The sequence below is a fragment of the Protopterus annectens genome, chromosome 9.part0 (assembly GCF_019279795.1).
Source record: "Protopterus annectens isolate FY-2018-M chromosome 9.part0, PAN1.0, whole genome shotgun sequence".
Taxonomy (NCBI): domain Eukaryota; kingdom Metazoa; phylum Chordata; order Ceratodontiformes; family Protopteridae; genus Protopterus; species Protopterus annectens.
This window is the reverse complement of record NC_056743.1, coordinates 282,496,931-282,509,157: the sequence shown is the minus strand read 5'-3', so window position 1 is coordinate 282,509,157 and position 12,227 is coordinate 282,496,931. Positions and strand designations below refer to the sequence as shown.

General features: G+C 35.0%; 1 protein-coding gene across 1 annotated transcript in view; it reads right to left on the bottom strand.

Annotated features, from left to right (window-relative positions):
- Positions 1-3,777: 3,777 nt before the first annotated feature.
- Positions 3,778-12,227, bottom strand: part of LOC122811191 (butyrophilin subfamily 1 member A1-like) — a 331,929-nt gene continuing 323,479 nt past the window's right edge. Inside the window, exons 8-9 of the mRNA XM_044082864.1 lie at positions 6,353-6,379; positions 3,778-4,688 (exon numbers count right to left, since the gene is read on the bottom strand). Of these exons, the coding sequence (XP_043938799.1) occupies positions 4,114-4,688; positions 6,353-6,379 (602 nt within the window). The 3' untranslated portion in view covers positions 3,778-4,113. The remainder of the gene's footprint in view (positions 4,689-6,352; positions 6,380-12,227) is intronic.

Below are 12,227 nucleotides of genomic sequence, written 5' to 3'. Positions count from 1 at the left end.
CTCTTTGTACACAGTAGGAGTGCCTAAAATCAGAATATGATCTCACTGCACTCAGTTGAGTGAGCAAATGAGATGGGCCCAGAGGCAGGCTGAGGGGCGGGCAGTTTCAAGGCCACTAAGATTAACACCAAAACAAAAACAGGGAGGGTGGGTGGGAATAACTGAAGAGCAGAATAACTGCCACTTCAGTTAAATATTCCTTCAACACAGTTTAAATCAAATTAAATACTGTATTTTTTTTTAAAAAAAGTGCAGATAAAGGTACTTAAATTCTCTTATACGTCCAGTTGAATATAACCAAGTTCTTAGCCGGCCAAAGCTGAGGTTTTTAAGCAGAAAATATTTCACAATGCACCACTTAAATAGGCAAGGACAGGAAATCAAAGAATGTGGCTACCCCCACACCTGTAATTACTAGCAAATAACAAAATTCAGCAACACTAGCTTCAGTTCAAGTTACTGAAGAGCAGAATAACTGCCACTTCAGTTAAATATTCCTTCAACACAGTTTAAATCAAATTAAATACTGTATTTTTTTTAAAAAAAAGTGCAGATAAAGATACTTAAATTCTCTTATACATCCAGTTGAATATAACCAAGTTCTTAGCCAGCCAAAGCTGAGGTTTTTAAGCAAAAAATATTTCACAATGCACCACTTAAATAGGCAAGTACAGGAAATCAAAGAAGGTGGCTACCCCCACACCTGTAATTACTAGCAAATAACAAAATTCAGCAACACTAGCTTCAGTTCAAGTTACTGAAGAGCAGAATAACTGCCACTTCAGTTAAATATTCCTTCAACACAGTTTAAATCAAATTAAATACTGTATTTTTTTATAAAGTGCAGATAAAGGTACTTAAATTCTCTTATACGTCCAGTTGAATATAACCAAGTTCTTAGCCGGCCAAAGCTGAGGTTTTTAAGCAGAAAATGTTTCACAATGCACCACTTAAATAGGCAAGGACAGGAAATCAAAGAATGTGGCTACCCCACACCTGTAATTACTAGCAAATAACAAAATTCAGCAACACTAGCTTCAGTTCAAGTTACTGAAGAGCAGAATAACTGCCACTTCAGTTAAATATTCCTTCAACACAGTTTAAATCAAATTAAATACTGTATTTTTTTTTTAAAAAGTGCAGATAAAGTTACTTAAATTCTCTTATACGTCCAGTTGAATATAACCAAGTTCTTAGCCGGCCAAAGCTGAGGTTTTAAGCAGAAAATATTTCACAATGCACCACTTAAATAGGCAAGGACAGGAAATCAAAGAATGTGGCTACCCCCACACCTGTAATTACTAGCAAATAACAAAATTCAGCAACACTAGCTACAGTTCAAGTTACTGAAGAGCAGAATAACTGCCACTTCAGTTAAATATTCCTTCAACACAGTTTAAATCAAATTAAATACTGTATTTTTTTTAAAAAAGTGCAGATAAAGGTACTTAAATTCTCTTATACGTCCAGTTGAATATAACCAAGTTCTTAGCCGGCCAAAGCTGAGGTTTTTAAGCAGAAAATATTTCACAATGCACCACTTAAATAGGCAAGGACAGGAAATCAAAGAATGTGGCTACCCCACACCTGTAATTACTAGCAAATAACAAAATTCAGCAACACTAGCTTCAGTTCAAGTTACTGAAGAGCAGAATAACTGCCACTTCAGTTAAATATTCCTACAACACAGTTTAAATCAAATTAAATACTGTATTTTTTTTTAAAAAGTGCAGATAAAGGTACTTAAATTCTCTTGTACATCCAGTTGAATATAACCAAGTTCTTAGCTGGCCAAAGCTGAGGTTTTTAAGCAGAAAATATTTCACAATGCACCACTTAAATAGGCAAGGACAGGAAATCAAAGAATGTGGCTACCCCACACCTGTAATTACTAGCAAATAACAAAATTCAGCAACACTAGCTTCAGTTCAAGTTACTGAAGAGCAGAATAACTGCCACTTCAGTTAAATATTCCTTCAACACAGTTTAAATCAAATTAAATACTGTATTTTTTTTTTAAAAAAAGTGCAGATAAAGGTACTTAAATTCTCTTATACATCCAGTTGAATATAACCAAGTTCTTAGCCGGCCAAAGCTGAGGTTTTTTAAGCAGAAAATATTTCACAATGCACCATTTAAATAGGCAAGGACAGGAAATCAAAGAATGCGGCTTCCCCCACACCTGTAATTACTAGCAAATAACAAAATTCAGCAACACTAGCTTCAGTTCAAGGTACTGAAGAGCAGAATAACTGCCACTTCAGTTAAATATTCCTTCAACACAGTTTAAATCAAATTAAATACTGTATTTTTTTTTTAAAAAGTGCAGATAAAGGTACTTAAATTCTCTTATACGTCCAGTTGAATATAACCAAGTTCTTAGCCGGCCAAAGCTGAGGTTTTTCAATAAGCACAGTGAGCTGAGCTCAAAGCTGAGCTCTTTCAATAAGCACAGTGAACTTTATGTTGTTAAACTTTTAGGAACTTAGAAACGTTTCCGTACCTTCTCACTGTGGTATGCAGAAGTTGTTTTTCTGAAAAGTTAGTTCTTTAGAAAGCAACTTTACCCAGAGACTGACAGTCCTTCTTTTCTGGTTGGGCAGTTTCACTTAAAAGGTTACACCTGCAAGCTGTGACTTAAGAAAATCCAAGCAATTTAGTATACAATAACTGCCAAAAGTTTCCCACTAGAAAATGCTTTCTTTTCCAAGTCTTTTGATTGGAGATTGTGATACAGTGGGGATCAAGAAAGTTACCATTTTCCTCAATGTAATGCAAAGTTTGAGTTGGTATATATAATTAGCAGGGGGTGTGGGGGTTGCATGAGGACTTGCCCCCCTGTTCAAGTTTTCAGAAATTCAATCATATCATCTCGCCGATATGAATTATTTATATATATATATATATATATATATATATATATATATATATATATATATATATATATATATATATATATATATATATATAGGATCACTACTAAATCTTGAATTACGGAATCTCGAGACTCTGAATACCCAAGACCAGAATCTCAAGATTCCGTAATCTCGAAAGTAAAAAAAAAAATAAATGTAAAAAAAAAAAAGATTTAGATAGGTGTATGCAGGGGGGCTGCACCCCACTCACACCCCCTGCACTTAAATATACCAACTCCAAAATAGCACTACAGTGGAGTGAATAGCAAAATTTCCATTCCACTCTGCACAGAACTATTTTAGCATTCAGTCCACTGTGGTCCGATCTTGGAGTTGGTATATTTAAGCTGCAGAGGGTGTGGGGGTTTGCCACCCCTGCATATGCTTTCAAAAATGTTTTTTTTTTTGTTTTTAGTATTACCGAGATTTAGTAGTCATCCCATATGTGTTGAGATATATATATAAACATGGACCTTCTCTTGCCACAGAGCAAATCCTCCAGAGACTTAAGTCCTTTCCTGAATTTTGTCCAAGATGGGGAAGGTAGAAATCCATCCACTACTGCTGGCTCAGCAGAGTCAAGTTATTTTAATTCTGCCCTTAACACAAGGAACATGCATCTACCAAGTGATACTTCATATCTTACTTTGCAGACTGGAAGTGCTGGATACAGATATTGGAAAAACATGTCTTAATGCTAAAAAGATAAAATAACTTAGACATTTAAAATACATGCTTTGTTATAAATAGTTTTTAAAAATGTACTAAGGAAGAATATTATGTTCAAAGATGTACAATAGGAAATTACAATTTCGTTTTTTTCCAAAGTTCTCTTTAGAATAAAATGACAATATTTAGTAAATAAAATGAAAAAAATGGAAATAATGCAACATTTATTGGTTAAACTTACAAATGTAACATCTGGTTTGATATATAACATCTAATATGTTACATATTGAACAGGTTTTGTGACTGTGTCACAAAAAGTTATAAATAAAATATTAAATACAATAACACTATAATGCAGTTTCATATTTCACTGTTTGACCTGAAATGTATTTATACTGTGCAAAAGTAAGCAACATACTTATCATGTAACAGACTGGCCTTTGTGTGTGTGTGTGTGTGTGTGTGTGTGTGTGTGTGTGTGTGTGTGTGTGTGTGTGTGTATGTATGTATGTATGTATGTGCAGTTGTGTCAAAGACCGTTTCTTCCTGTGATGAAAGCTCTGCTTCTCAGATTTACAGGGTGTATCTGCAATGGGTCTGGGTTAGTTCCATCCTCATTGTCAGAAGGGTTAAAAAATGGATAGAGTTTGTCAGTGAAGGTTTCATGAAATGTGAAGAGAACAGTCATGTTTTCAGCATTGTAGAAAGACAGTAGACCTGCCTCATAGTCCAAGTAAATCCCAATTACTGCAGGTCTAGATTCCATTGCCAGAGAAATTGTTGGAGAACATAGGGCTTTAAGTTCCCTGCCATTTCTGAGCCAAAGAAGCCAGTATCCATTTTTGGGTAACAGTGTAAATATTCCTTTGCGGTTCACAGAATCTCGAGCTATCCCAAGTCTCCAGTCTGTCTTGTTCCTTACATCAACTTCCCAGTAGTGTTGCCCTGTTGTAAAGCCTTGTTCGCTCAGCACACAAACATTAATGTCAAATCTCTTGGGATTGTCAGGCACATCTTGACGATCTTTACTATAGAACACACTGCTCCTGTCCTCCGACAGTATCAAGTATGAATGACTTGTAGCAGGATCCAATCTCAGTGATACTACAATCAGAAATCTATGGTTAGAATTTCAGATAAAAATGAAATTTTGTACTGAAATGTGCAATGCATTTATCTTAAAATATTCAAAGGATTGAGTTTTGCATTCATTTTCCATATGCAAAAGTTAAAAAAATAACATAAATAAATTGGGCATCAGCATCCTACAGATAACAAGTACAATACATCTGTGGCTGAGACTATTGAAACCTGTGTGAAATTTCAGGAATGCATCTAAATGTTTGTAAACAGAAATTATAAAAAGGATAAAGGTTTAGAAATATTGACTGATGGAGGATTCTGGAACTCAATATTTCATCCCTTCTGTAGGGAAAAAGATTTAGTAACCTCTACTCATTTTGAAATCAGAATAGTCATAAATTCTTAAATGGCCCCACAAATGTTACCTCTTTCTCTCACTAAGTTTACCCACAAATCTAAGAAGCATGACAGTTATTACCTCGTACCATCTTATTACTTTCCTTGTGAGCACAGAGCTTGAAGTGAAAGGCTATAAGTACTGTAGATCAAATTTATGCTCTTTTTTCCTAGACAATGAAAAAATATATTTTGGAAATTGGTGACTGTAGCATTGGCAGGCATCACCATAGTATATCAATTTAGAAGTGAAAGTTCTTGCTTTCATTTCTAGCCTTCGGCTGTGTCATTGTAGAAGTGAGCAGATTTTTAAAGATGGATACAGCCCCCTCCCAAACAAATAAAGCTTTTCAGGTTCTTTGTAATTCTATATTTCCAAAATGAATTGTCTGCTCAAACCGAAGGCAGTGTATGCCAAGGGAAGTTTGTTGGAGATATTGCATTATCTTTTACCTTGTTGGATGAATTGTTTCCATAATATGCATACCAAAAATCAAAAAGAAAAAAACATTTGCATAGTTTGTCAGTTCCACTTCAATTAACTTGATTCAGCAAGTGCAATATTCTCAAACGAAGACAACTTTCACTGAGTGCAGGAAAAATATTTCCATGTTAAGTAATATGTAGATATGTGCAAGTACATGCGTGCTTGAGATTATTTCTCTCTCTCTATATACATATGTCTGTGTGTGTGTAGGAATGTGTGGGGGTGCCAACGCCAGCACTCACCACAACACCCACAGTAATGCACCTTTCACCCCAGATACAGAAAACACTCTTCCAAGTATATGAAGTTGAGTCCCCTATATGGACAGTGTTGGCGGTTCTGCCTCGCAGTGAAATGCCTTTTTTTAATTATTGAATGTAGTCCTCTATCAAACAGACTGGTTCCCAGCAAGTTAATTTCATCAAACTGGTTGCAGAATAATCCCACTTAGGCAAAATCACCTGCAACAATGCAAAGGCTGGATCTCATATGATCAGTCATGACTATAATGTTCTATTTCCATCTCCTAGGGAAAATAGCAAACACTTGACATGATGTCCCTGTTTTGACTCAAGACCTTCTCCAGTTATATATCATTGCATCAAGGCCATTTACAATCTGGTTGCTATTCCCATGCTCTAGGGTAACCACGACTGAACAGTGAGACAGACAGGAAAGGGAGGACAGTCGGAAGAGATATGAACTAGGTAAAACTAAAGTAAAATTTAAAATAAGTAAATAAAAATTAAATATTCCAAAGGTTATTCACAGATAGTAATTTGACATGAGGAAAGTTTCATACCTGCACAGGTTCTGATCTGCATTAGTTCTGTAGAAAAAAGAGAAATCATATTAATTAACACAGAATAATTATAGCTGTATCTGCCACCCCCACCACTAAAAGTTAATACCACTGACTATCAAGTAAATTAAACCATCAAAAGAGGAACATCTTAAACTTGCCACTGTGCCACAATACTTTGGGGGTGGGTATGACATTTAATTGAATCCCAAATGGTTAAGTGCATTTAATTGAAAACTCATTTGATATAAAACCTTCTCCATAACAAATACAACATAAAAAATGTTTTTCCCCCTCACACCCCCAAACTCTCTTACTTATATAAATTAAATCCATGGTCAATCAACCATGGAGACAAAAACACGTTTATAATCTCTTTCCCCATCCAGTATTTCCTTATAAGCTCTAACTTACTCTGTCTGGGTAAGAGGTATTCCTTTTTTCTATTATCAGGGCAACAACTCTTTTTTTGTTCTTTCTAACACCCACACCCTTTAAGCAGTCCAGCATTCTCTTACTAATTTACTGTTATATTTTAGTCCAATCTAAAACTATTTTTATGGACACACTGCATACTGTACTTACGTCAGCTCCATTATATCTAATTAGATTTGTAATACTATTAAGCTCACTCATGTTATTTGTCTCTCTCTTACTCATGCTATAAAAAACTATTTGCTTAGTTTTTTCTTTTTTTTTAATCTACCTCAAGAGATAACAGCAGAAAACTTCTCTATCTTGTGACTATTTTTCCGTAGGTTATTTGAACTGCTCTCTACAAAACTCAACTCCTGCTCAAGCTGCGTTTTACTTACTAATTGTTTTTTTGTGCTCAGCTCTGATCATGTACAGCCCATTCCACTTAGACTCACTCTGCTCCCCTATCCAAATTCCTACCCACCCCCTCTTCAATTACATTTATACGTACCTTAACTCCCCCCTTTCCACACTCTGTCCAATCATATATAGCCTCACATTATTCTCTCACACTCCCCACCCTTTCTAACATTCTATCCAATAACACATAGCCTCACCTACATCTCTAACACTTCCCGCCCCTAAGCCTCAATTCTAACTCATTCTCATTCTACTCACCCCATACTAATTCCCTCTCCTGCCAGATCTTTTCTTTTCTTAACTCTCAATCTTATTATTATTCCTCAAAATAGTATACCCTAACCCCACCATACTCTTCCTCCTATTCCTTACTCTAGCTCTCTTACTTCTTACACATTCCACTTCAATCAAATCCCAAAAAATATTTGTAATCAAAAAATCAACTACATCTAGCACAGTCTTTAAAAAGCAAACAAATAGCTTCTCTAGCATATCAGCCAACCTACTTAAGTCATATATCCTACTATTTAATAAATGTAAAATTTCACAAACCTGTCTTAAACCTAAACTATCATTCCTCTCAAAACAAAAACTAATAACAAAACCTACTCTCATTAGCCACTATTTCTCTCACTACTCTGATTTATTCTAATGTGGGGACATCCACCCTAACCCAGAACCTACTTCTAGTTCCGTCTCTATTCAAACTCCTTGCCCTAAAACTGTATTTCTAGTTACACTAAATCTACAGAGTATTTGTAACAAAATAATAGATTTCAAAACAGTGTAAGAAACTTCTCTGTGTAGAAGATTTTCAGTCCATATATCTCTAGTTAATCACTGTATATTAATCCGATCAGACAAAAGTAGTAGAAGTAGTGAACTTAAACTCGTCTTAAGTAAAAAAAAAAATAAATAATAAAAAATATATAATTGTACAGAATTACTAAGTATACAAATGTAATTCAAGCAAGGCAGGCAGTCTGTAACCAGTCGAAAATCCTTTAAGTACACAGACAAGCTGGTCCTGCCCTACTTAGTAGCTGTCATAATAATATAACCCCTATGTACTTTAAATAAAATTTATAATGATGTGGTACCTCTTATTTAACCAGATTATTAAGTCTGTGATTTTATCCAAGACAATATACTACATGACTGGAAATATATACCTTAGTCCATTTGGCAATCAAAAACAAATATATATACATATACACTTTACATGTAAAAAATCAATTGGAAAAATCATATTCTATTTTCATAACCTATTGTTAACAAAGATTGCTTTCGTCCTTCTAGACTTCTTCAGGTCTGTGTACAAGAACCCTAAAAACTATCTATAAAAATATATGTAATTGTATAATTAGTTAGTATTGTTATTACACATTATTTTGAATAAAGTGGAAAAAAGAGAACCAGAAAAAGAAAAAAATAATAGGAAAAAATGTATGATGATAGAAATAAAATATACACTTAAATTACAACTAAACTCCCCAGACATACTTGCAGTCACAGAAGCATGGCTAAAGCCACACATCTAAGATGCTGAACTGCTCTTGCCAGGCTTTAACATAACAAGAGCTGGTGGAACTGAAAAAAAAAAAACATGCAGGAAGGATAGACTTAATTTATCTGAACTCATACACAATATTTCCCTAGTAGTCTAAGCACATTCCTAAATTTGGTAATGCTGAAATCCTCATAGCCTAAACAACTATTTATGACAGTCTTGTACATTTCCCCCTGGCCACAATATTCTAATACCAGCAGATATCTCATCCTGGAAGTCACAAAGCAGACCAAATCATTATGGGTGACATGAATGTCAATTGGCAAAACTTAATCTTTGACTTTCCAGCAAATAAATTAAATCTTTATGGATATACACAACTCATTACAACACCAACTAGAATTCAGACAAGCAGCAACCTAAGATATATCCTGGACTAGATCTTGGTCACAGATTCCAATAAATATTCTAACTCTGGTACTCTCCCTAATATTTTAAGTGACTACCTACCCACATATACTTACAGGGCAACCACCCAGTCACCCAAAAAACATAATTACAACCCCCCCATAATTTATTTAACTTTAATCGGCAACTCTTTATTAACATGCTAAAATCCTTAAACTGGTCCATACTAAAAACATTATCCTTAGATGATGCAGTAAGACACTTTAACAAATTATTTCTTGACACCCTTAATAGCCTAGCTCCACTTCAAACTAAAAGAACAAAAATCAGTCATGCAACCTGGCTAAGTCCGCAAAAAGTTTACTACTAATCAGAGAAACTTGGAGGGAGTGGCAAAAGATCAAATATGATTTGAATCTACAAAACTACAGACAATTGCACAACCAAGCAAAAAAACTAATAAATAATAATAATAAGAAACCATACGTCTCACAAAAACACAAAACCAACCCAAAAAGTTTTGGGTTACCATCTTATCACTAATCATCCTAGGTTACAAACAAAGCCCATCTCCATCCACAGATAAATCTCCATCTCAGATTGTGGAAATGTTTAACACTCATTTTATAGAAAGTATAGCAAGCTTAGTCAAACATCATAATAAGCCCATCAGTCCTAACTCCACAAATAATCTCAACCCACCTCTCTCTCTCTCTCGCAAACACCCTTCAAACAAATCACAGTCTCTTCTCTCCCCAAAAACATTTCTACAACATACTTTCAACTTCCACTCCTCTGTCTGCAAACAGTACCTGCTAATTATATATGCACACTGCTACACAAATTAAAACCTTGTTCTCCTTCCGCTGACAGTTTCCCTTCCAAATACTTGAAACTTGCTGTTGATGCTATTGTATACCCTGTTAGTATTCTCATTAATAGATCCATATAGAATCCCATGTCTCCTCCCTCTGGAAAAGATCAGTCATAACCCCTTTACACAAAGGAGGGAAATCCAATGAAATAACTAACTACCCACCCATTGCCATTGCCATCCTATCTCCTCTTTCCAAACTTTTAGAAAAATGCATACATAAACAACACTTTGACCACCTTATCCACAACAAGTTACTCACACCCGCCCAAAATGGCTTCAGACCTGCACAAGATTCAACAAACTGCACTAATCTCCTTCATGGACACAATTAACAAAGCAAGAAACTCTGGCGGAGTTACCTCAGCAATATTTCTAGTCTTTCTTTTTTTTTAAACAGTTTTTATTAAAGGTTTCTAACAATACAAAATTAGTTATAGGAATACAATAAGGAAATTGCTTGTTAAAAAAAAGACATAAAAGTAACATCAACTAAGGTATTTATATCGGTGTCTATAAGAAACATTTTAACAAAGCACTATAAAATATTAATGATTTCATTAATTAATGTGTAAATTCTTATCTAATAACGTTTTTGAGTTGTACCACATATTGTATGAAAAAGATGTTCTAATAGTTCTTAATTTAATAGTCATCATTTCCAATTGACATGTTTCAGTAAGAATACTCTTGAATTCTGCAAATAAAGTAGGATGTTCAGATTTCTAATTTCTGGTTATTGCTTTTCTAGCTACTGTCAAGACTGACCACAATAGGGGGTATTTAATTCTTCTAATACAATTAGGAATCAGGGTATTAAACAGAACCAGGGATTTAGTTAAAGTAAATCTATCTGGAAAAAAAGATTGAAGAAGAATATTATTTTTTTTCCCAATATTGCTTCAAAGCTATGCAATCATGAGACATATGTGACCATTCAGCTTTGGTTTCTGCTTTGCATCTCCAACATAATACCTTTTCCTTGCTGACCAATTCCAACTTATGAGGTGTGTAAAAAGCTCTAGTCATATATTTCCAAGAGTATAATCTCCATCTAAGTGAGGATAAAATTTTGTCTAAATGCCTAAAATTTTTGACTACATTTATTCACCAAGATGTATCCAATGAATGTAAAATTTCAACTATATATAGAATAATCAATACAGAAAAAATATACCAGATAATTACTGGAATTACTTCATATCAATTAATAAGACACCTTCTGATGTTGATTTCTGGATCTTTCTAAGGCCTTTGATACAGTCTCACACACCAAACTCTTATAGCAACTTTCTTCTCTAGGTCTATCTCTACCCTCTCAACAGTGGTTTACCAGCCATTTATCTGACAGACAACAAACTCTTATAGCAACTTTCTTCTCTAGGTCTATCTCTACCCTCTCAACAGTGGTTTACCAGCTATTTATCTGACAGACAACAATGTGTAAAATGATGAGGCTGTCTCTCACAATATCTAACTAACAAAACAGGAGTGCCACAAGGGTCCATTCTTCATTAAAACCAAAACCACTTTGAGACTGGTAAAACAGCATGTCTCTCTCAAACTTCTTCATGTCCAATTAACAATTAGTAAAGTACCAGACCACATCATTTCTAGCTATATATCCCCCACCATGAACCAGAATAAGCACACAGTCTACCTCAATTTACTGGAATCACTCGCCATATAGCCTAACACCTTAGTCATGGGAGATTTCAGCTATCCTTCCATAGATTGTGGGGATATGCATGAGCAAAAACATGCTCGCCCAGAGATTCCTGGACTTAAACACAAATGCTTTTGACAGATAGCCTGCACCCCCACTAGGGGTTCTAATGTTCTAGACATTGTACTCATCAACATGGGGGGGGGGGTCACTGTACTTCCCCATGCACGATGCCCTCCCTGGTTAGGTCAGACCACAAATCAGACTTGTTTGAAGTAACTACAGGAACTAACACCCTCACAGGAACAAAAATTATAAAAAAACTTCACCAAAGCTAATTGTAATGCACTAAGATATGGTATAGAAAGCTTCATACCACCCACAGTCACAGACACCAATGATCACTATGCAGAAGTGTATGCAAATGCCCTGTACAGACACTTAAGTGACTGCATAAACTCTGCTGTACCTGACCGGATCAAAACCAGGTCTTTCCGTAAAAAAAAGCCACCATGGTAGACTTCAAGTATAAACAGATTAATAACAAGAGGAAGAAGCTGCAGAGGAAAAGTTCCTTCCT